The sequence below is a fragment of the Eumetopias jubatus genome, unplaced genomic scaffold, assembly GCF_037043125.1.
Source record: "Eumetopias jubatus isolate StellerSeaLion01/CBP00866 unplaced genomic scaffold, mEumJub1_p1.0 scaffold_11, whole genome shotgun sequence".
In the NCBI taxonomy this organism is placed as follows: Eukaryota; Metazoa; Chordata; class Mammalia; order Carnivora; family Otariidae; genus Eumetopias; species Eumetopias jubatus.
This window is the reverse complement of record NW_028274817.1, coordinates 1,954,248-1,979,187: the sequence shown is the minus strand read 5'-3', so window position 1 is coordinate 1,979,187 and position 24,940 is coordinate 1,954,248. Positions and strand designations below refer to the sequence as shown.

General features: G+C 51.0%; 1 protein-coding gene across 1 annotated transcript; it reads left to right on the top strand.

Moving 5' to 3' along the window:
• Nucleotides 1–8,192: 8,192 nt before the first annotated feature.
• PRRG3 (proline rich and Gla domain 3) lies at nt 8,193–9,270 on the top strand. Its single transcript, XM_028091980.2, has 2 exons — nt 8,193–8,372; nt 8,743–9,270. Exons 1-2 carry the CDS (start codon nt 8,313–8,315, stop codon nt 9,268–9,270), a joined length of 588 nt encoding a protein of 195 aa, XP_027947781.2. The 5' UTR covers nt 8,193–8,312.
• Nucleotides 9,271–24,940: the final 15,670 nt, after the last annotated feature.

Here is a 24,940-nt window from a genome sequence, read left to right as displayed (position 1 = left end):
CTCACTCCCAGCTAGTGGCCTGGCTTCCTGTTCTGCTGAGAAAAGAGAAGCCACCAGAAGATACCTGCTCCAAGCTCCAGCATCACCTCTCCCACCTCCCTGCATCTGTGCATCTGTCTCTTGCATCATCAACTTTTTCTTTCTTAACTGGCTCATTGGCACACAAACATGTTACCATGCTGTAATTTCTCACACATTAAAACAATACTTTTATCTTGTTCCCTCATATTCCTACAGCCACCACTCTCCTATGTCTCTGCTCTCCTTCACAGCTGAACTCTTCAAAAGAGTCATCAGTCAGCGCTCACTGTTTCCAATTTCTGCTTCCCCACTCTTGATTTGGAAGCACTCTGATCCACCTTAGGCCCCACCTCTCTGTGGAAATTGCTCTGGAAGGCCACCAATGACCTCCACATCGCTAAACCCAGTGGTCAGTTCTTTGTCCTTTTACTACTCCAGTTGGTAGGATTTGAAGAATTGGCCAATCCCTCCTTCCTGATCCGCTTTCTTCAGTGTTTCCCCACACCTTGCTGCTCGTTCTTTCCCAGTCTCATTTGCTGGTTCCTTTTCATCTGTCCCACCTCTAAATGTTGGGCTACCCAGGGCTCAGTTCATGGGTTGCTTTGCTTTTTCTATACTCACTCCCTAGTTGACCTCATCCAGTCTCATGACTTTTAATACTGCTACTTATTCTCCAATTGTATCTCCAGCCCTGATATTGCCCCTGAACTCCACACTCCTCTATCCAACTGACTCCACCACTGTCTTCCTCACGTTGGTAAATATACGTCCATCCTTCCTGTTCCTCTGCCTAAAACCATGAGAGCTGTCCTTGACTTCTGTCTTTGTGCCGTAGCCTGATGCCAATCTGTGGTCAAAACCTACCCAGAATCTACCTACCTCTCAATGCTTCACTGCATCACCTGGTGTAAACCGCCACCGTCTCTTACCTGGATTATCTCAAGAGTCCCGAAGTAGTCTCCCTGCTTCCACTCTTTTCTCTCTTTAATCTGTTCTCAGGGAGCAGCCCCATTGATCACTTGTATGAGAATAGACATCAGACCACGGTGCCCCTCAATGAGCCTTAAACCAAGTGTAGGGAACACACCCATGAAGCTGGTCCTGCCCTATGGGATATGGATCAGGAATGGAGACAGGTTAGAAGTTAGGACAAGGTTGGGTAAAAAAGGTCTTTTCTTTTGCAATGTATAGGGAATCTTTACGGAAATATGGTCTGCCTTTTGCCGTCTTTTATTATTATTAGCAACTGTAATATACACTCTTTTTGAGGTGGGTCCTCCCACAATCCTTAATGCCCTACATATGTGACTTTGATGTGTGCCAAGGTGTGTTTGTTGAGATCACCAACACCGCTTGGTAGCAAGTAAGAGAAGGGTGCACATTGGGTGTGATGGAGATGGAGGAGAGTGAAGGCTCACAGGGAGACCAGAGCATCTCTCTAGGATTTAGATAATGAGGGTCTGGACTGCACCTGTAGTCTGGGGGAGGTGCAATTTGGCTGGAAAATAAAGTCCTTTAGAGCACCAACCTGCGGGGTGCCTAACCAAGGCGGATAAACCAGTGGCCAGGTCTTTCCCATCCTGGTGCAGACCAGAGGCTGTTCAGATCAAGATCTCAAAGCAGTTGTTGGGGAGAGGGGGGACTTCAGCCCTCTGAAGCTGGTCCCTGGAAGTGCCTGGAACTCTCCTGAGGGGAATTAGAAAGACTTCCGGGGAAGCCAAGGTCTGGAGGAAGCCCAGACTCGGGATCCCCACGGGGAGGAGACAGGCCCAGAGCTTCTGGGGGTGTTGGGGACAACATCTCGGTGGTAAGTTGAAGATGGACCCTCCTCCAGCTCCTCACCTCAACTGGGCCTCTCTTACCTCAGCTCTGCAAACATCTGGTGGGCTTGCTGTGGATGAGACTCTGTTGGATGCGAGGGACACATGAAGAAACAAGGTCCCTGGCCCCAAGATAGAGGAGGTGAATGTGCAGCTCAAGTGAGCAACCAAAGGATCATAATGCAGCTGGATGCCAGCACCCTTGATGTGACTACCCCATTTGCTCTCTTCACCGCCTTTGAGGTAGCTACTATTCTCTTCATTCTCCTTGGACAGATGAGGAAACTGCGATGAGATGAGGACAGGTTAAGTCACTTGCTCAAGATCACAGCTGATGTGTGGTCTTGTCAGGAGCTGAAGCAGGCAGAACGCTGCAGATGGGCCGCTCTTCACCCTTCTCACCCGTGGCATCTGCAGACAGAGAGCTGAGAGTGGAACAGTCAGCATGGGCAGGGGTGGAGAATCCTGCAAGACCTGAGGACAGATGTCATCTGAGCTATGTGGGAAGAATGACTGCGAGTGCACAGAGGCTGGCGGGGGAGGAAAGGCATTCTGGGCAGGGTGGGAACTAGAAGCTTAGGTCTGGGCGCTGGGAGGAGTGTGAAAGCCACAGACCTGGGCCTCACACACTGAAAGTTGTGCGAAGTTGCCTGCGGACGTGGTTAAGATTGGGATGGGAACCTGGTGGTGGACTAGAAGACCCAGGAAGTAAGTTTCTGAGGAGATCCAAACCACTTTTTCCACCAACCAGGACCCACGCTCTCTCCCCCCGAACTGAGAGGGGCTCTAAAGTATCCACAGTGCTTTGGGCCCCAAAGGACCCCCATTCTTATCCCTGGGAAATCTTGATTTCTTTCTGTGAAAGCCTGCCCCACAGGCAAGGGGATGCCGCCCTCCTGCCCTCGTCGAGGAGGGCACAGAGGGGCTGTCCTGGGCAAAGAGGGCTCCTGCAGCCTTGCAAGAACAAGCAAGTCAGGAGAAGACTCTGAGAACAGGCGGCAGGGGTGGAGGGCAAAGCGCCCAGAGTGGGGGAAGGGGGAAGAGAGAGAAGGGCAGGGACAGAGAGGGGCAGAGGGACTGCTTAGCTCTGGGAGCTGGACTGGAAGAGGCCCTAGGTGATGGAGGCCTTCCCCCACCCCTATTTTCCACCACCCTGGCGGCAGGGCAGTTGGTGTTTCTCTGCCGGGAATGGGGGTGGGGGTAGTTCTGGGTATGCCTTCTCAGGATCATCCTGCCCAAAACATCAAAATGGGGAAAAGGGTGGGAAAGGCGCCCACTTCAGTTGCAAGGTGGGCTCCAGAGGTTCAGAGAACAAAAAGAACCCTGAAGACCCAGCAGGGTGCACCGGACGCCTCCTCGGAAGATTTGCCAGATCCAGATCCTGAGCTCCCCCAGAACGGTCCTGCCTTCCCTTAGCAGTCCACCTCGTCGCGTGGTTCTCCTTGGACTAGTGTCATCTACCAGCGTCTGGTCCTGTCATGCTGAACCTCCCACAGCAGGGCCTCCTGAGACCCCTCCCTGCCCCGCTCCCCACCCCTGCGCTCCCCTTCCTCTTCCCTTTCTGCGCCTTAAGAGTTTCCCAAGCCCATTTCTTCTTTTATTTCGCTGCAGCCCCGCGAGGGAGGCAGGATTCTCCCCATTTACCAGATTTGACAGGAGAGAAGCTTGTCGTCCTGGGGCAGGGTTGGAGGGGGGGAGGAGGTAAGTGAAGAAGCCAAGGTCACCCAGTCATTGGCGGAACGCAGCCTCAACCCAGCCCTTCTACGGGCCCGCTGGAGCCCGGCAAGGTGGGCCCAGGCTGCTGGCCCGAGCCCCTTCTTTTCTCAGCTGGCACTCGGGGGCGGGCTGGCCACAATGACAGGTGAGCCTGGATCGGGGACAGTTGGGGGGGGTGCGCTGTGCGGGGCCCCTGGCGCGTGGGCCTTGGGCGCGGCCGCCCCAGCCCGCCTTGGCGCCCGGGCTTCCGAGGGCCAATGCCCGGAGGCACGACGGGGCCCGCGCCTTTGGCTGGGGGTACTTGGCGCGCCCGGGCCCGCCGGCCAGGCCCCGCCCCCTGGCAGCACGGGCGGGGGCAGGGGCGGCGCCGGCGGAGTGGGGCGCGGGCGCGCAGTGCTCGGTGCGCGCCGCCGCCCCTCCGGCCCAGCTTGCCGGCCTGCCCTCCCTCCCCCTCGGCCCGCTCTCCTCGCCCCCAGCCCTCTCCTGTCCTCGGCCCGGCGGCCCGGCGCGCGGTGGGGCGCGACGATCGCGGCCTGGCGATCAGGGCACGGTGGTCGTGGCGCTCGAGGGTGGCGCGCAAGGCGCGGGGCGCGAGGCCAGACCTGGCGCAGCAGGGCGTGGGGGGCGGGCAGCGGCGGAGTCCCCAGAGGAGAGCAGGGGCAGGGGGGTGCCGAGGTAACGGGCAGGGCCCGGGCGCCCGGCTGCGAGGGGCGGGAGCTCCAGGCGCACCTCGGCCCTGGCCTTGGCCGGGCCGGTTACGGGGGCCCCCGTGGCGGCGGGAGGGAGGCGGGCGGGGAGGGAGGGAGGGAGGAGACGGCTGGGCTGGGCCGGGGGCTTGGCCGACGGGGAGCAGGTGGGCGGGGACAGGGGCCCTGCTGGAAGAGGCGCCGCAGCGAGGTGGTGGGCTGCGTGCGCAAACAGGGCGGCCGCCTCCTGGGCCCAGAGAACGGTGAGGCCGTTTGGGTTGGGTGCCCCAGCCCCGAGGGCATGGTTCGGTGTCCAGGGCCCCTGAACTGGGCGCGGGGCACTATTGGGGGAGGGCCCGGCCGGGCCAAGGCGTTGGGGGTCTTGAGCAGACCCAGGAGAAGAGCGTGGCTGGGCCAGAAGCTGGAGTTCCTGGGCAGGGCGCAGCTGGAGGGCGACGGTGGGCAAGGGCGAGCACTTTAAGGGCTGGCATGAGTGGAAGGAGACAAGGAGGGCCCAGAGTTTGAGTTTGAGCATAATTTGGGAGTTCCATGTCACTGGGTAGGTTCATGAGTCATGAGCTTTGGCGATCACAGAAGTCTTTCCTGGCGACCAGTTCTGAGTGAGGGGAATGAAAAGGGCTATAGGATTTGGAGAAGTGGTTTGGAGGCTACGTCTTGGGACACCCGGTGCTCTGATGCCCTCCTGTCCCCGTGCGAGGGATTTTGGGAGCGATGTTTCAGAGTGCTGTGATTTGGAAGCTTCAGCCTAGGCTGGGGTTAAGGAAGGTCTTTGTGGTGGCCCGTCCCGGCCTGCCTTCCTTTCCAGGCCTTCAGGATTCAGCTGTGTTCTTGGGGGGAGTGGGTTAAAAATTCCTTCGGCCTACAGTCAGCCTTACAGTATCAACCAGGGGTAGGAGGGACATGTACATGCGTGACTGCAGCAGCATTCTCTGTCGTGGAGCCCTCATGCTTCCTCGCTGTTGCCATAGCAACGCCCTATTGATGGTGTATTTATAGGGGAAGAAGCAGGCTAAATTTTGGGGAAGGTGGGGGAGGCAGCCTCATAGCTGCAGTAGCAGTGATGGTGGCTACAGAATTATTAATGGAGTAGGTCATGCCCTGTGAGCTGTTTGGGGGGCGTTCCTGGCTTGTTTGCAGCTTAAAAATGAACTAATAACTTTGGCAGGTGTGAGGAAAGCCCGCATTCGTGGCTATGATCTGTGTGGACATGCACGCACCAAAGTCAGGTGTGTTTGGGACAAGAGGTGGCTATATGTAAGCTGTTATGTAATTTTTCCACATAAAAATGAACAAAAATCACACGGCAGTTCTCTTTGATAGGCAATGAAATGTATGTTTTTCTGTCTTCACTTATTAGTTCAGCCTTTACTCATTCTTTTCAAACCCTGACACAACAGCTCCATTTTTAATTCAATGAAAACCCTTGCTGTTAGGCATGCCACACCCACACCATCACCATGTGACTGGCATGCCCCCCGCCCCTGGAAACCCAGAGATCAGTAATGAAGCAGAATTTTGAGATAAATAGTCCGTCTTCACTCTTAAAACATCAAGGGCCAACTTTTCTTAACAATGGTAGATCCATCTGTTGACAGATTCACTCACTGATAGTTTTGGGTGGGATCATTGTGGGGTTCAAAAGAGAAAATCCCCCTTGACATGGTGTTTCCAAAGATGGATATTAGATTTGCTGTTTTTCCTTTAGCTTTAATTTTATTTATGATTTATAGCCTACCTGTTTGCCGAAAGGATTAGAAGGTGTATTTGAAGCATACTTGAGGTCTGAACACATAAATAGAAAAGCGTGTGCTTTTGCGCTTTTGCGCTGCAAGGGAGAAGCATATGTGCTCAACAGCTGGGCTTGATGGTCAGTGTTAACACTGAACTTCCTGGCAGCCTAGGCAAAAAGGGTGGCACGACGGGTTACACTGTTCAGGTGTCTTGCATCCAGTTAAGTCATAAAACCAGAGCTTCTGCTTGGGGAGGGGGGCAGCAGGGTGATGCTCCCAGATGTGGACAGCTTGGGCAAAGCTCTGAAATGTGTGTGTGAGTGGGAATGTGTGGTGCGGAGCGCACTGTGCTGTGGCCACGGTTTACATAGTGGCAGGATGATTCCTGAGCAGGAGCAAGGCTTTTGGACAATAGCTCACATTAGAGGCAACGCTTGCATTGAGTTAGCATCTCAGTTTCAGAAGATCCTCAGTGCCTTATCCGGTGCAGACAAACAGCGGGGCGCCTGGGTTTGGTCTGTGACTTCTGAGATGGCTGTTGTTCCCTGCGTTAAGCTTGGTCAGTACCTGCTTCTTCAACGTGTGCTGCCTAATTTCAAGGAACATGCTTGTCATCAGAGGTATCTGGGACTTGCCATTGTGAGCAAACTGAGTTCCAAAAATTGGGTCCTGTCTCTGTCACTGTTGATGTGCTTGACCTCACGTAAATCTCTGTCTCTCTGAGGTCCTTTCCGACTTAACAGTGCAAAGATCTGTTGCGGGAAGTGAGGAAGGAGGAACCTTGGCCTGTAGGAGGTTTTTTTTTTCTTTTTTTTTTTTTTTTTAAGAATAAAGTCAACCCTTAGGTCTTCTACACTCTCTGAATCTGTTCATGGGGCAAAGAGCTGGAAGGTTAGCTTTGGGCTCTTCTGGGCCTCAGGGAGCTCTGGGAAGAGAGCCTAGGGAAGGATGGGAAGCTGTGAGTGGCACAGGGGGTGACCTGTGTCATGAGGTGCCCCTTTGGCCTTTGACCAGGCCAGCGGGGGTGGGCGTCACATCCCAGGGCCAAGGGGGTGCCCTGTAGGCTTTGGGCTGTGATTTCATTGTGACTCTGCTTTTCTCCTTTGCCAGGCAAGTGAGACGCTGGGTCTGAGGGAGGAACAATGGCAGGTGAGTTTGCCAGGGCCCAGGCCAAGGGGTGAGGGGCCATGCCCAGGGGCTCACAGGAAGGGTGCCTGTTCACTTTTCTTTCTTTTTATTTTTTAAGATTTTATTTATTTATTTGACAGAGACATAGAGAGAGAGAGACCACAAGTTGGCAGACAGGCAGGCAGAGGCAGAGGGAGAAGCAGGCTCTCTGCCGAGCAGGGAGCCCGATGCGGGGCTCGATCCCAGGACCCTGGGATCATGACCTGAGCCGAAGGCAGAGGCTCAACCGACTGAGCCACCCAGGAGCCCTGCATGCTCGCTTTTCAAGTCCTTTCCAGCTTGCTTGTCCCCAGGGTGACCTTGTAGACGTACAACTGCCCAGGCCGCTATGAGAGAAACTAGTATTACAGGCTGTGGGAAAGGGCACCTGCTTTTTGGTAAAGCCCTGCCTGCCTGGGCACCCTGCAAGGGGCCGGTTGTGACAGGAGAACTAGTGCAGCTTTACAGAGGCATATGGAGCTGACACCATGCTGGGTGGCTGGACCGTAGCTGGGTCCCTCCCTTTGGAATAAGTAGATGTGACCAGCAGTGACATTTTTTGCAGGAAGCATCTGTGTGGTCTACACAGGCTTAGATTCTCCACATAGATCCTGCTACCTCCTTCCCAGAGGCACTCTCAGATTTGTATGCACCCAATGCCCTGATCTAGCCCAGACTGGGTTTGTACTAGATTGTCTGGGGCCAGGCTATTGATGATGGCACAGGTGGCCCTTCAGGTGGAGGGACGCCGCCCTGGTAGAGTCATATGGGGTGATTGGTTATTGGTCACCAGCAGCGTGCCCTTCCCTCTCAGTCAGATCCTATCTTCCTCCATAACAGCCGAGGCCTGAGTCTCCTCGGGTCGGTGGTATTCTAAGCTGACACGTCATGGCATCAGAGAAAGTCAGCCTTATCTGGGGTGGTGTCCTGCCCGCCGACTTTGTCTTGCTTCCCTTCCTCATTATGCTTCTGTGTCTGGGCTGAGTCTGGTTTGAAGGAGCCCCTGGGCCCCTGCCCACACTCCAGGCCTCAGTGCAGGTCTCTCCTCAGTGTTTCTGGAGGCCAAGAATGCCCATTCGGTCCTGAAACGCTTCCCTCGTGCCAATGAATTCCTGGAGGAGCTGCGCCAGGGCACCATTGAGCGCGAGTGCATGGAGGAGGTCTGCAGCTACGAGGAGGTCAAGGAGGTGTTCGAGGACAAGGAGAAAACGGCACGTACCGCCCCGGGGCTGGCTTCTGGGAGCAGGGGCAGCCTCGGGAGTAACAAGAGCAGGCCCTGGTATCTCAGGCCAGTCAGAAGCAATGAAGGAAATTCAGCCCAGCCTCAGGCCGTAGGAGGACAGACAACATGTCCTTAGGGTCCCAGCTGCCTGATTCTGGGGCCTCTTCACTTGGGAGCATTGTCCTTTGTCCCGGGTGCATTCCAGAGCCTCTCTGGTAGCTGAGAGGCCAGTCAGATGGGGCAGGGAGGGGAGCGGCCCCAGGCCCTGCTGAACTTGCCGGACTCGCCGAAGGTCTCTGAGGTCCAGCTGGGGCATGAGGTCTTGCATGGAAGTGTAAGCGGCCCTTCTTCTTTTGTAGATGGAGTTCTGGAAGGGGTACCCGAATGCAGTCTACTCAGTCCGAGACCCTGCACAAAGCTCAGATGCCATGTACGTGGTGGTGCCCCTTCTGGGGGTGGCGTTGCTGATTGTCATTGCCCTGTTCATCATCTGGAGGTGCCAGCTGCAGAAAGCCACCCGTCATCACCCGTCGTATGCTCAGAACCGGTACCTAGCCAGTCGCGCCGGGCACAGCCTCCCCCGGGTCATGGTGTACCGGGGCGCTGGGCATAGCCAGGGGGAGTCCTCTGGGCACCGTGAGGCGGGGAGCAACGCGCAGGTGGTGCTGGGGCCCAGTCGAGGGGGCAGAACCACGGTTCGCCTCGAGAGCACCCTCTACCTCCCTGAGCTCTCTCTCTCCAGGCTGTCCAGTGCCACTCCTCCCCCATCCTATGAGGAGGTGACTGCACCCCAGGAGAGCAGCAATGAGGAGGCGAGCATCTCTTACAGCGACCCACCCCCGAAGTATGAGGAGATAGTGGCCACCAACCCTGGCTCGGACAAGTAGTAGGACTTTTGTCCTGTCCGGAGTGAAAGCCTCTTTAAGGGGGTCTCTTATTATTATTATTATTATTTTTTTTTTTTTTTTTTTTTTACTTTTTAAAGACTGTGCCACCACAAAACAGCCTTAGCCTCCTGTTGCCAAATAATTTCCTAACCGTGGATTTGTAGGAAGTCAGTTGTCAGAGACAGGTGGAGGGGACGGGGGGGGGGGGTTGAGAACATACATTCGTCAAAGCCCCTGGGGAGAGCCACAGGCTAGAGAGTCCAGCTCTTCCCCAAACCCCCATGCTCCCACCATCCTGTCCTCCCATCAGGAACTGGCTTCTCTTATGCCAAAGGTATTACCCCATTGAGTTGATTGTGGCCAGAATGTCCATAGACTCAGGCCCCAGGGCCACGCAGCTGGCTGGAGACCTGTCTCTGGAAGCCTAGGCCGTGGAGTTGAGGGAGAGAAGTTAGCCTTTCAGCAAACCCCCTTTCCTCAACAGTCCTGTGCTTTCTGTCTTTGCTTTATAAGGACTGAACAACAACAACAAAGGGTAATAACAAATGAGTAAGTGACCAACACAATAAAACAAAACAATATAACCTGGGCCATTCATAGGGGACTGAGGGAAATCAGATCTGTGATACTCCCCTGCCCCAACACCCACACTGCTGACCACGTTAAAAGGAATATCTAGAGCAAGCTGGAAGGAGGACAGGGTGTGTGAAGGATGAGGGGCAAGGGCATAGCTGCCGGCTTGAGCGAGAGGCCTGTGTGAACTTGGCCATCTTGGAGGCTAGCTCTGGTTCTAGTGGGCTTGGCCTCCTGAAGACCTTGGCTTTCTAGACATGTGTACCAGCTGTGCTAAAACCGCTACGCACTGGCCTGAGCCCAATCAGAGCACTGAGAAAACTAACGCTGGTGACCCTGCCTGGGGAGCCCATGGCCTCTGAGTGGTTGAGGGTACGGGCTGGGGCAGAGAGCTTAAGTTTTCTCCTACAGAGGTTGACTGGCCCATGGAATGACTAAACCCATGAACTTGGCCTCCTCAGCACTGTGCTTTCTGGCTTTGAACTTTTAGGATACTTCCTTTTCCGTGAGCAGGTACAGAGTTGAACTTGAACTTCAGATGACTGACTTCTCCTTAATAATGGTGCCCACCTGGGGAAAAGATCCTGAAGTGTCCCTTTTTAGAAATTTCTTGGCAGGGGAGGTGGGGAAGCCTGTGACGTGGGGTCGAAGGCCCATTCAGGGTTTGCTGTGTTATTGCCAGGTGCTGGTCCATTTTTAGTAACCCCCTTCTCTGGCCTAGGGGCTGTCCACCTCTGCATTTCAGTGAGGCTTTGGACAGCAGTGGGGCAGAAGTGACCTGCCCTTTAACTGACCGTGACCACGTAAAAGACTCTCGGTACCGCTTCCCCTCACCCCTGCATGTCCATCCTTCTGGCCCTAGGGCCAAATCACTTTTCCTCTGTGGTGCTTTAAAAAATGTAGCAAATTTTTGTGGGGTCCAAAAGAGTGCACAGCCAGGGTCTATCGGCAAGCCACTGAGAAGACAAGCTTCTTTCTGTCCAAACACGGCTCTCCACGACAGGCATCGGGTCTCCTTCTTTGACTGCAACCCTGCCTCGAGGCCACAGATGACTTCTGGAGGCCCCTCCCGTCCTGAGGACTGGCCTTGGGACATGCTTCAAGTTTAGGAGACTTGTGTTCTTATCCCAATGAGGCCGCCAGCTTCGACAACTTGACCCGGTGGCTGGGGTTTTCCATCCTTCCCACTCCCTCCCAGGCCTATGGGAGGCTGACTGAGCTAATGTCTGTGCAGTTCTTGAAGCACCAGGGAGCTAGTGCAGTTTGCCCTTAAGAAGAGTCTTCTAGAAATGTGTAGCTTATAGGAGACCAGTCTTAGTGGAGGCCCTCATGTGACTCTGATGTTGAGTCTCAACTTGGGGTGTCAGTCTCCTGCCAGTTGACACTTTCTGCCCCCTCCTCCTTCCCCAAGAGCTCCCTGATGCCCGAGGTGCTGACCAGGTGCATTCCACCTTTCCTTCCTTCCCCTTTTCCTCCCTCCGGGCCTCTAACACTACACTCCTGCCCTTCCTCACAAAGGTATTTTTGGGCCTAGAGAGGCCCCCCCTTTTTCCACGACGGAGGCTGTGGTCACTCCTGGTTGGCCATGTTGGAGGACCTGGGGCAACCCGAAGCTCTGGGGCCAGCCCTGCCCTCCCAGCATTTCCTCAGGCAGGTGGCTGCGTGTGACCCGGGAGCATGGGAGAGCCAGGCATGGGCCCCAGTGACCAGAGCCGAAGGGACTAGGCCAAGGAATGCCTGCTGCCTTTGGCATCTGCTGAGCCCTTCCCTGCCAAGCTGGGTGGAGATGGGAGGGAGAGGGAAGCAGGAGCCTGGCCCGGTGGAGGACAGCACGTGTTGTGTCCTTCAGGCGCCAAGCCAGGGCCTGCAGGGACAGCGCACAGGCAGCTCCTAGGGCCCTGTGTTCTGTTAAGGTGCTTCGCAGGATTCTTCCAGGTGGGCTTGCCACCGTGGTCTCTGGGACGTTTTTTGCAGTATATTGTAGGAAAAAAAAAACTGTACAGTACACCATGGTCATAACTCCTCGCGGTGCACATTTGGCTTTTACGAATGCTCTGTATATATCTTTTCAAACTCTGTCTTTGTATGGACGTTGGTTTGATATGTTGCTGAATCTGTAGTAGCCACATTTTTGTTGTTTTTGGACTTTGTGTGCGTGTGTGTGTGTGTGCGTGTGCCTGTACACGTGTGCACGTTGCCGTTTCTCATATGCTTATCTGAAACAAGAGCCGGTGTGTGGCTATATTTGTACCAGGAGGGTACCAGTCTGAAGGGAGGAATGTCACCTCCTGGGGCTGGACAGCCTTTTGACAGGGCCCTGAGGGAGGAAAGCTGTCCAAGCCCCCGCAAAGTCACCTTCTGCCCCCACTTCACAAAAAGTTTTGGGAGAAGACTAAGCCTTTTCTTTTTCTTTTTTATTTTTATATTTTGGTGGGAAAAAATGTGCGACTATTGACTTTGGGACTGGTGGGGCTAGTTATTCAGATATTTTTCACTAAGGAAAAAAGAGAAAAGGCTTTAAAAACCTTTTTAAGACTTTTTAAATGAGAATCGCAAACCTGTCCCTCCACGCTGCTCCCCATCGCCTGGGGTTTTCAAGATGAAAGCACAAGAGAAAGAGTGAAGCGCACGGGTGCCCAGCAACGTCTAGCAGGCTGACCTGGAGGCCAGGAGCCTCCTCTTCTGCTTGCGAATCCCACTGCCATTAGTGTGAATTCCTGAGGGTGCTTGGGAAAACAGGAATCTGCCCGGTGGGTTGGACGTGGCCTTTCTGGTGGCCTGAATATGAGGAATTCGGGACAGGAAAGTGTCTTTTTGTTAAGGAGTTGGAGCCAGATGGTTCCTCTCTGGCTGCGGGTTGATCTTTTGACAAACAAATGGCATCCCATGAGAAGAAGGAAAAAACAACACTGCCTCTAGATTGTTTTTTTTTTTTTTTTTTGTCTGGGGGTGGAGGTGGGGAAGGGGGGCGTCCTATTCACCTACTCTCTGTGTTTCTAGGAGTGTGCCTGTGTGCTCTGTCTTGCATGTGCTCTCATGTTCAAGGCCAAAATGGAGAGCTGGGCAGCAAAGCTTTTCGGCTTGACAAGTAATGAAGCTCCATTTCAGGATTGTGCCGATTCAGAAACAAGCACATCCTCCCCACTGAACTCTGCTCATACTAATCAGTATAATTAGCTAATTTCAAAGTACTGTAATCAGACGGCCTGCAACCATGGTAAAAGCCTATTAATTTGAAGCCCACTAATTCAGAACTTATAGAAAATCACAACTTAAGATAATTCATGGTATCTGCGATTCTTGCTCTGTAGAAATATTTGAAATATTCTTCACTGTAGTCAATTTTCAGGGTCCTATGTGTTAGAGGGATCTAGTTAAAATGAGCACCTTATTCAAATAAAAGGCTCAAGATATCAGGGATCCCTTCACCGTGCCTTCAGCTTTGGGGTTCAGCAATTCTCGTGCGCAAGGCTCTTTCTGCGTGGGATGGTCTCTCGGTCTCTCTCCATTGTGGGAAGGGTGGGTGCTGCAGGTTTTCATGCTCCTAGCCTACAACTTAAAGTAACATAACTGTGTATCTTGCTAAATATTCTGTAAAGCAGATGTTTTGCTATCAGACTGGCCACTCCCATCATTCGCCCCCAAATATTAAATGTAGGGAGGTTTTCCTTTCACAGGCTGTGGGCGGTGAGTCTCTCTCTAGCAAGAATTTCTCTGACAAGGATATCCAAACACTGTACTGAGACATCGGACCGCTGAACGGTGCCTGCCCTTCCCCCACCCCCGGGCTGAGCATTAACACAGATATTCAAGATTGGAACAAATCCCACAGCTGCTTTTGCCTCCCGATCTGTCTCCCCTTCTGGATGCCACTTTCCCAGGCCTGAACACACCTGCTATTTCACTCTGTGATTGTGAATTTGTGACAGTGGAAACCCTGATACGTGCAACTGAGCTTATAGACATGATTACTGTGAAATGGATTAATTTGGGTACCACTTTAAACTGTGCTTGTATTCATGTGTTGACCCGTGTCAGCTGGGAAGTCTGTACATTCAGTAGTATGTCAGGATTTCACTGGAGCCTGGGAGCAACCAACATACTTGCTTCTGATTCTCTCTCTCTCTCTCTTTTTATAATTGTTGAGTTTAGCTGTTAAATTTCGTCCCTTTCTGTACAAGGAGATAATTAATAATAATAAAGAGCACATGGCATTCGTTTGTGTCCTGTCCTCATCCGTCTTGGTTCCCTGCTGACTCCCAAACTTTCACGGGGGGGGGGGGGGGGGAGGGGAATGAATGGTTGTGGGCCAAACTTGTTTTTCCCAAAAGTCAGACTGTAGATAAGGAAACAGCCCAAACCAGTTTAGAAGCAGGAAGCGGAGATGTCCTGGGTGCTAAAGATTATCCTCATATGTGTAAGATGATCTCCTGGCCCATCCCCCTGGGATGCGGTTAGTAAAGTCTCACAAATCAAGTTAGCGACTTCCCTGTCACCTGATCCCTGGTTACTAACAGAGTTGTCTCTTGCTAAAAGGATGCCTTGCTTGGTTTCAGAGCTGGGGGAGGGTTGGGAGGGAGAAATTTTTCTGTGTCCTGTGAAGGTAGGATTTAAAACTCAGGCATTGCCCTGGCTCTGCTTCCTAAATTCAGAGGATGGCAAGAGTCAGAGGCTGTTCGGAGGGCAAGGATGCCCTTGCTTCCCCTTGGTGGAAGCATAGTCTTAGCCCCAAACACTCCCAGCTGTTGGTGTGGGGTGAGATATGGCCATGGGACATTGCCAGTACAAGTTGGGCCAATCCCCAGTAATGAAAATAATCCAGGCTTTAATAGGAAAAGCCATGGCAGTGATGAGAAAATGACAATGAAACTTAGGGCCTCCCCGAGGATTGAATGTGGAGGCTAAATGCCAGAACTGACAACCAGGGGCCTTGGGTTCCATTCTTATCTGGGACTGGCTTGTCGAGTGAAGCCAACCTTCTGGGGATGTGGAGAAGTCAAGTGAATACTCTTCAAGCAGACTCCAGGACACAGGTGGGGTCACATTCTGAATATGGGTTTTGAACTTTAAGCTCTTTTTGTCAGAAACAAGCATTCTAGGCAGTGACTTAGAGTCTTAGGCTAGCCCATGTGAGGAAGCTAATACCTGAGGGAGGCCCCAGGCTCCCAAAGTCCCTGTTGGGCACCATCTGAGGGACTGGGCCCCGCTTTCTTGTTTGCATGTTGTACCACAAGACCGCAGGTTGTGGGGCCGAGGCAGAGACTTAAAGGAGGGATGGCAGGGAAGGGGGCAGAGACTGCTTCTTGGGTGTGGCTTGGGATCCCTTTTGTCCTTCTTTCCCCAAGCCTCCTCTTGTATTACTGCCAAACTCTTCAAGCAGCTGGTCCGAGACTGCACCTAGTGAAGGGACGGAGGGATAGTAGGAAGGATCCATGAGTTGTGCTTCGAAATAATCATAGCCAGCTTTTATTGAGCACTTAGGGTATGCCAGGCCTTGTGGATGCATTAATTGAGACAATCCTTCCAACAAACCGGTGATAGCTGAGGGAAGGAAGGCCATCTGACCAAGGGCTCCCAGACAGGAAGTGCTGCCCTGATTCATCAAGGGGAACTCACGTCTGTCCTGAATGCCCCACACCCCAGCCACTCATATGACACTGCTAGTCTCCTTTGGAGGTTATTTTGCTTTTGTTTTCCCGTTGACTGTCCGACCTGCCAGCGCCCTCACACCTCGTCCTGCCCAACTGTTAATTCCACAAGAGCAGGGGCCATGTAAAACATTTTTCTCCCCACTTCCCCCTTAGACCTCAGCACAGTGGCTCACGGTCAGTGTTCAATGAAATAAAATGTGTCGATTGATTATATTCTCCAATTAGGACCCAAGCTTCATGTGTTAGTTTGCTTGGGCAGCCATAACAAAGTACCACAGACTGGATGGCTTAAATGACGGAAATGTATTCTCTTACGGTTCTAGAGGTTGGTTCGCTGAGATCCGGGTGTTGGCAGGGTTGGTTTCTTCTAAAGCCTTTCCCTTTGGCTTGTAGACCACCCTTTTCTGCCTGTGACCTTGCACGTTCTTCCCTATGTGTGTGTTGGTGTCCTAATCTCCTCTTGGTGTAAGGGCGAACGCTTTTGATCTCATTTAACCTCAGTTACTTCTTTAAAGATCCTATCTCCCAAAACAATCCTATTCTTAGGTACTGGAGGTCAGGACTTCAACATCTGAATGGGGGGCGGGATTTGGGCGGGAAACACAATTCAGGCTATAACATTCCATTTGTAGCAGGGGGAGACTTTGTTGCTCCTTATCCCAACCCTGAGCACATCACATACGCTCTGGAAAAGCCTGGGGGTGGACATCAGGACTTAGCTCTGAGATGCTGGCAAAGACAGGGGCACCTCGTCAGTCTCAAATCAGGCCCCCCACAGCAGTTTCTTCCGTGCCACAAGTGGACAGGCCTGGGCCAGTTGCCAAAGGTCCTAACAGCCCAGGTGGCATTGGGACAGAAGTGGGCTTCAGAACAGTTTCCCCAGGGTCCCTCTGAGGAGACTGATGTGAGAACCCAAAGCCTGAAGAATAGACAAAATCTTTGTGTCCCCTCAGATTTTTTTATAGACAAAATATGTATTTTTTTTTTTTTAAGAATCACAAGACCAGCAGCTCAAATAACAATGACTTTCAGCAATTTCTCTGAAGAACTCAAACTGCATGATGGATTCAGTTTCACCAGGCTCTATGTGCTACAAAAATAGGGGCTGGCTAACATTTCATATCAGACTGGTTACACTAAATCGCAACAGCACAGTGGGTGGGCCAGTCAGTCCTAGCCCTCCTGAATCCTGGGGCTGACAAGGGCATACGGGGGTAGGTGCTGACAGAGCATAGTGTTCCAGAAGCTGGCTGTGTCCCTGCTTCAAATTGCCAAGCCATGGGGCCCCAGAAGGGAGTACAGCAACATGCTAGGTCCTCCCTTTCTGGAACTCTGGGCCTAGTTTTGTGGGGAAGGCATTAGACAAGCCACAGCAATGAATCATGTTGAACTTTCTGGTAGGGGAAGTCTGGGGGGCTGGGGCTGCGGGCTGCCAGAGAAAGCCTTCCTGAGGAAGCCAGGCCCAACCTAAAGCTTGAAATAGGAATCAGTCAGGCAAAGAGCATGGAAGACAATTAAATCAGGCAGAGGAATGGCATGTGAAGGGGCCTGGAGTCCAGCAAGGCTATCATGTTTTTAAGGAAACAGAAGAAGCCAGGGTAGCGTAAGGGGAAATCCTTGGGCAAGATCAGATTGGAGAAGCCGAGGGAAGGCAGCCCATGCGGGGCCCGGAGGCCACACTCAGGGCTGTAGTCTTTACTCTCTAGTGAGAATGGGAAGGCACTGAGGTATCTTTGAGAAGCAAGAGGACATGGCCAGGCCTGTTACATTTAAAATAATCAGTCTGCCTGTTATGTGGGTAATGGGCTGAAGGGGTCATGACAGGATCCAAGCAAGAGGCGGTGACGGGATTGCCTAGGGGAGTGGCAGAGGAGACAGAGGGAAGTAGACTACCGAGAAGATTTCTGCTCAAACACAGAATTATATATTGAGGCGATTGTATCAGGGTTCTCCAGAGACACAGAACCAGTAGGAGATGTATACAGAGATAGGAAGTTGGAAATACAGGTGCCCCCCGCTTTTCAAGTTTGCTTTACGTCACTTTTATGAAAGACCTACATTAGTACCTGTTTTTGCTAACTGAAAGAAACCAGCAGAAGATTTTTGCTTTTACAAAAATAGGCCAAAAGCAACAACACTGTCCATTGTTGAACATTTGTTTTGCAGTGACCTGTTCCAGAGGCTGTGTGCACCCACCAAGCTTCTTCCTCACAAGCTGCACTTGACATCTCAGCTTTGAACTATGTCTATGAGCATCTGTGCTTTATCTGTTTTTGAAAGTTTTTATTTAAATTCCAATTAGTTAACATACAGTGTAATATTAGTTTCAGGTGTATGATATAGGGATTCAACACTTCATACATCACCCCGTCCTCATCACAAGTACACTCCTTCATCCCCATTATCATCACTTTATTCTCTAGAGTTAAGAGTCTGGTTCTTGGTTTGCCTCTCTCTCTTTTCCCTTTGCTCGTCTGTTTTGTTTCTTAAATCCCACATGTGAGTGAAATCATATGGCATTTGTCTTTCTCTGACTTATTTCACTTAGCATAACACCCTCTAGCTCCATCCATATCATTGCAAATGGCAAGATTTCATTCTTTTTGATGGCTGAGTAATATCCCATTGTGTATATACACTGCATCTTCTTTATCCATTCATCTGTCGATGGACAGCTGGGCTTTTCCCATAGTTTGGCTATTGTGGACATTGCTGCTATAAAGGGGTAGTTCTATTTTTAACTTTTTGAGGAACCTCCATACTGTTTTCCACAGGGGCTGACCTGTGCTTTATCTTGATTTATTTTGTGCATCTGTCAGCAAGAGGTGTCCTAAGGCATCAGAAAGGCCTGATAGGGGTTATTTTTTGGGTCTGAGGACACTCAAAAATTTTTTCCATATAAATTAATAGTAATTGCTTCTTGCCTTAAGTCATTTTGGTTTATGAAAGATTTCATAGGAATGCTCTACTTTTTGTACAGATACAGCGAAATCTATATATTTATATCTGTAATCTCTATCTTTTCCTCTCTCTCCATCTATCTATCTATCCATCTATATTTCTATCTATCTATCATCTATCGAGATTGATTTATTATAAGGAATTGCCTCATGCAATTGTAATGATAGAGGCCAAGTATTCTTACAATCTGCCTCTGCAAGCTGGAGATCCAGGACAGCCAGTGGTAAAGTTCTAATCTGAGTCCAAAGGCCTGAGATCCAGAGAGCCAATGAGGGAGTTCATTGAGACAGAGAGTTCAGAGAGAGTTCAGAGGCAGGAGAAGACCAGTATCCCAGCTGAAGTAGTCAGGTAGGGAGGGGGGAGAGAGAGAGAGAGAGAGAGAGAGAGAGAGAGAGAGAGAGAGAGTGAGAACAAGGGGAGTGAGTAGGTGAATTCCCCCTCCTTCTACCTTTTGTTCTATTCAAGCCCTTAAAGGATTGTGTGATGTTCACTCACACTGGGGAGGGCCATCTGCTTACTGAGTCCACTGATTCAGATGTTGATCTCATCCAGAAACACCCTCACAGACACATCTAGAAACAAGGTTTAATCTGGGCACCCCATGGCCCAGTCAAGGTGACACATAAAATTAATGATCATAGGTGGAACAGAACTATGCATAGTGACTGATTGGTTGGGAGGGGTGGGGAGAAGTCCCAGATGACTCTGAGGCTTGGGGGCTCAGACTGTGGGGTAGATGGCAGGACCATTCACTGGGAAGGGTCAGAGCAGAGGAAGAGAGAGGACAATGATGTGAAATGCTTCCAAGAAGTCAAGTAAGATGAAGAGTGAAGTGGGTTCATGGGAAGGAGCTACCAGGAGGTTGCTTGTGACTTTGGCCTGAGGCAGTTTCAGTTGAGTTGTGGATGAGAAAGGCAGACTAGAATCAGGAGAGGAATGTCTGGGAGGTAAAGGACAGTGTGCATGGTGATGACGACATTTTCAAGGAGCTGAGAAAGGCCAGTAGTATGAGTGAGACAAGACACCGAGGCAGGACAGTGTTTTTTCTTTTTTTAATATTCAGGCCATTTTAATTCAACAACTAATTTAACGAGCTCCTACCAGGAGTCAGGCCTTGTGCCAAGTGCATGGGAGACAGACAGTGGTGAGTGAGGCTGACAAGGTCTCTGCTCTCATGGAACCAATATCCCCATGCTGGGAAAGATGTGATGATATTTCAGTGCTGAAGAGAATCATCCTGGCAAAGAGGAGAAGCTGAAGACCCTAGCAAACGCAGAGATGGGTCACTGATAAAGCTGGAGCACCTTTTATAATGAGCAGGAGGCTTCGTGGCCTCTGTGAGAATCACAGCAGCTGGGCTTCAAGCACTAACTCTGCTAGGAGCTGAGTGCTTCATATTCCATGCCTCCTGACGTGCCTTTTCCCCTGATACGACCACTGAGGCACATTGTTACTAAGTGAGGAGCTAGGACTCCAACCCCAAGAGGTTACGGGGAGGGGACTGTTGGACTGCAGAGCCTGGGCTCTGACCCACCCCATCTTCCCTGATGTGTGTTCTTTGTGTTAGGGGCTGCCTGCTAGCTCTGTCTTGGGAGAGTGAAGGGCAGGTCAATGTGGCATGGGGCTGGAGGATGCTTGCTGAGGCTCTCTTGAGCCAGTTCTTCCCTTAGGACCTACCGCCTCCTCTTCTGCCAAGGACCCTGGATCACCAGTCTGAAGGCACTGGTTTGCTTCTAAGCCCTGCCACAGAATTGTGAAGTGGCTGGGCCCAGCTTGTCCACCTAAAATGGGGGATACTGGGAGGAGTATCTGCTTGTTGGAAAAAAACACACAGCTTCTCAGGCCTGTGTTTCTCAGCTTGGGTTTCTCCTCTCCTCCACCTCATTCTCCAGCTCAGAGGAGCAGCTGCTGCACCATTTTTCCCACCTCTTCATTATTGTTGGTCATTTTCCTTTGGCTTCTGATTCTCCTGAATTTTACATACACATCACATTTCAGTCTCTGGACACAGAAACAATTGGAAGCAGATACATTTCAATCTGAGGAGTCACTGTGCAGGCGAGGCCATGGACTCTGCCAGGTCACCTTATCTGATGCCCTCGCCAGGGATCAGGAGAAAGGGCCTTTCCCACCCACTCCAAGGGTTCCCTGTACATGGAGCAAAGGTAACTGACAGGCAGACAACTAAACCCCTCCAGGTTTCCAAATGTGCTGCCAGCTTTGGGGGCAAGGGATTCTCAGGCCAGCAGAGACAGCAGCTGGTTACACCACGAACCAGAAGGCAAGCTTCCCAGTCTTTGCTCTTTGGGGCTGCTCTGTCCCATAGGCACACAGTGCAGTCCTGAGTTCCCTTCTGGGCACCTAACTAGCAACAATTCCCCTACACTTGGTTGTAGCTGTACAGCAGGTTTTCAGGCAGCCTGCTCCTGTGGGGGCTACTCCAGGGGCTGCAGGGAGCGCCATGACTGCCGAGATGCAAGGTTGGCAGCCAGGGCTGTGGCTCTGTGTCAGTGTCTCTAACCCACTTCTCCTGGGGCTGCTCCCTCCAGACTGGACCAGAGTTTGGGGGGGTGGGGTCATGACCAGCATTTCCACCTAGTCCAAGCCACCTCAGGAAGTAGTGAACTGTCCTGGAGGTGTGCAGTCAGAGGCTGTCGGTGCTGGGGACAAGAGTCAGTCTCTCGCTCTTAGGCTGACAAAGCTCGAGGGACCACCGACCACATTTCCAGGATTTAGGGCAGCACTGCCACAAAAATAAGCCTCCACGACTATCCCCACAGACCCATGGACTTCCTTCCTGTCTGTCTGCTTGTTTCTGTCTGCCCTCTGAGCCTGAGTTCCATGAAGACAGGAAATTTATCCCTAGTCTCAGGACCTGACACTCAGTCAGTCTTGATTCAAGACAGTCATACTGAATGAGAGGTGCCCACATTTGGAAGTCGCGGTACTCCCTATAACCTTCTGCTGGTGGCCCTGTCCCTATGCGGGGGGGCGGGTGGTGGTGGTGGGAATGAGTCCAAAGGCTGCCCCCATATGCTCCTGCCACTTATTTCACTCTCTCTGCTTACGAGGTGGCCCTCATTCCCTGGGCCTTACAGTCCCTGAAGTTTATGCCTCTGTCCTTCCTGTATCTTTAAGGAATGCAAGGCTCCGCTAGTCCTCCTTCCCTTTCCCTTCTGGTCGGGGAGGCCCTGGGGCTCCAGGGATGACATCAGCGCCAGCTGCTTCCAGGAGCAGGAAGGAGAATTGTTTACAGGTTCATAAGTTTCATTAGCAAGAGGAGAGGAAGCGCCCAGATGCCTGGGATCTAAGTTTGCAGCCCAATTCAGGGTTGTTCGTTTGGGCTTGGGACTGTAGCTGCCTGAAACTGAGCAGGGCTGGGATGCAGTAGACCACTGCACCTGCTGACTTTGAATGGTCTCTTCCATAGAACCCCAATATGAGAAAGTGACAAAAGTGAGCTGCTCTCTGTGAAGAGAGGCTGGAGTCTGAAGCCCAGGTAGCCCCAACATACCTCCCTGAAACCATAAAACATAGTTTAAAACTGGGTTTTAGTCCAATCTTCCACGTGAAGATGAGAAACAGGGGCTCAGAGCATGGGAAACAACTAGCCTAAGATGCCCCGGTGTCACTCCCAGGTGTACGGATCCTGGGCCCGGGTTCCTGGAGGCAGGTGGTTGGGCAGGCAGAGAGACAGACATACATAAGACAAGAGCAGACAGGCAGGCAGACAGGCAAACAGCCTGCTCCGTGGCGGGGCTGGATGCCCTCTAGATTTCAGCACAAACTTGGATGCAATTAACTGGAATTGTTTGTCCCCCGGTGGAGGCTATGTGCTCATGATCACCTTTAGGGAAAAAGATGATATGTTTTCTTTGGAGATGCTTAGCTTGAAAGGAGGGAGAGCTTTCATCTCCATCCCTTTCTGTTAATAAAACAGCTCTCATTTTAATAAAGATCCAAGCCCTCCAGCAGACAGTTCACAGGAAAGAAATACAGAAGATCAATAAACATATGAAAAATTGCTCAGGTTTATTCATAATTAAAGCAATAAAATTAAAGCAACAATGAGATAGATATCATTTTCTACCCATCATACTGATGCATTTTAGCAAGTTTCATAATATCTTCTGTTGATAAAGCTGTGAAGAAAACAGAACTTTCTTCCCCTTGTTGAGGTCCCACTTGGCACAGTCTCAGACTTAGGAAGGGCACTGACAATATCGGTCAATATTAGTAAAAATTGTCCACACACATACCCTAGAACCATGCAAATTCCACTTCTAGGCACCTGCTCTACAAAAATATTTACATATGTGTGCAAAGAGGCATGTCCAGGAATGCTCACAGTTTCTTGTTTATAAAAGTGAAAAACTCTAGACACCCAAAATGTCCACAAGCGGGTCAATAAACAGGGGCGCAGCTGTGCAGCAAAAGCTGTGTTTAAAAGACGTGAAGGAGATTTGTTCTGACATGCAAGATCTCCAAGGCACACCGTGCACTTAAAAAAGTAAGTTGCTTATTTCTCAATAAAACTGAGAAAAAAATTCCATGAAATCTACAAAAAAAAAAAAAAGAAAGAAAGTGATAGACAAGAATTCCCTGGCCTTCCTTTCACTGAAGTGTGTACATGTAAGGTTACACATTTCTATGTGTTTTTCTTTTAAACTTTTATAAGGACTTTCCTACTATGTCTCAGGTACTTGCAAAAAAAGAAAAAAAACCGAAGTAAACTGCAGAATGGGCATGTACCTCAAATGTATGATCTCATTTATGTAAAGCACTGCAAACATATACACACATCTCAGCCAGATGTTCTCTGGACCCCTCCTTCCCCTTTCCAGAGGCATCTGTCTCATCTCTGGGGTGGAAAGAGCTTTGGGCTCTCTGGCCCTCTTTTCTGGGGAGCCTTCCACTGGGGTCTAGGTCTCTGTAAGCCCACCACCTACACTAACCATGAGCCATCCTCCGGGCCCCCATAAGGCTTGGCAGAGTTCTCTGCTCTAGGGATGCTCTAGGCCTTCAAGCCGCCAAGGTTGGCACACTAGACAGTGGGGGCTTACCAGCCACACTGTGAAGAAGGGATTGTTAGCTCCATTGTCAAATGGGGAGACTGAGACCCAAAGAAAGGAAAGACTTGCTCAAGGTCAAATAATGAGATCATGATGAGGATGGGCAGGGCATAGGGTTGCCAGATATAAAATAAAGGATACACAGTCTAATGTGAATGTCAGATAAACCATGATTAAATTTTTAGTGCAAGTTTGTCTCAAATGTTGCACAGAGTGTACTAACACTAAAAACGTCCTTGTTGTTTATTTGAAATTCAAATTCAATTGACATTCTGTATTTGTATTTGCTCAATCTGGCAACCCTGGCCAGGCAGAAGCCCATGGTTCCTGCTTCCCAGGCTCCTGAGTCCCACAAAAACACACTTCTCTGCTCCTAAGGTGGCCTTCCAGAAAGCTCAGATTTCATTGCAGCTGCTCCACTGGATCTGGGAAGGGCTTCCTCAGGGCCCTCAGGAATGTAGGCAGGGCCTATGTCAGCGGGACAGGTGGGGCCAGGGAGGGGGCCAGGCAACCCAGACCATGCCACCCTCTCTAGGCAAGTTCCAGCTCTTCCCTTTCTCTCTCACACTTTCCTTCCTCCCTTCCTCTTTTCCTCCCTGTTTCCTCCTCTTCCTCCCACCTGGCCCCAGCTGTGCTTGGCTCCCTTTGCAAATAGCCTCCTCTTCCCCCAGGGACGTTGGAGTTATTCCCAAGAGCCGAGGGTTCACCTCTGGTGGTTCTATCAGTCAGCGTTCTCTAGAGAAAAGAAACCAATAGGATATATGTATGTATGTGTATATACATAGAGATTTCTTTTTAAGGAGTTGGCTCCTGCCACTGTGGGGCTAGCAAGGCCAGAATTTGCGGGGCAGGCTTGCACACTGGAATCTTAGGCAGGGAGAGATGCTGCAGTTTTTTAAAAAAATTTTTCTTACATTTGAGTGTACTTGACACACAATGTTGTATTGGTTTCAGGTGTACAACATAATGATTCAACAAGTCTACACATTATGCTATTCTCAGCACGAATGTAGCTGTCATCTGTCACCATACAATGCTATTTTAATATCACTGACTATATTTTTCATGCTGTACCTTTTATTGTCATGACTTTTTCATTCCATAACTGGAAGTCTGTATCTCCCACTCCCCTTCTCCCATTTCACCCACCCTCCTGCCCCCCTCCTCTCTGGAAACCATCGGTTTGTTCTCTGTATTTATAGGTCTGGTTCTGCTTTTTGCTTGTTGTTTTAGATTCCACATATGAGTGAAATCATATGGTATTTGTCTTTCTCTGTCTGACTTATTTCACTTAGCATAATACCCACTAGGTCCAACCACATTGTCACCAACGGCATGATTTCATCTTTTTTTAACGGCTGCACAATATTCCACTGTATATGTATATGCCACATCTTCCTTATTCAATATCCA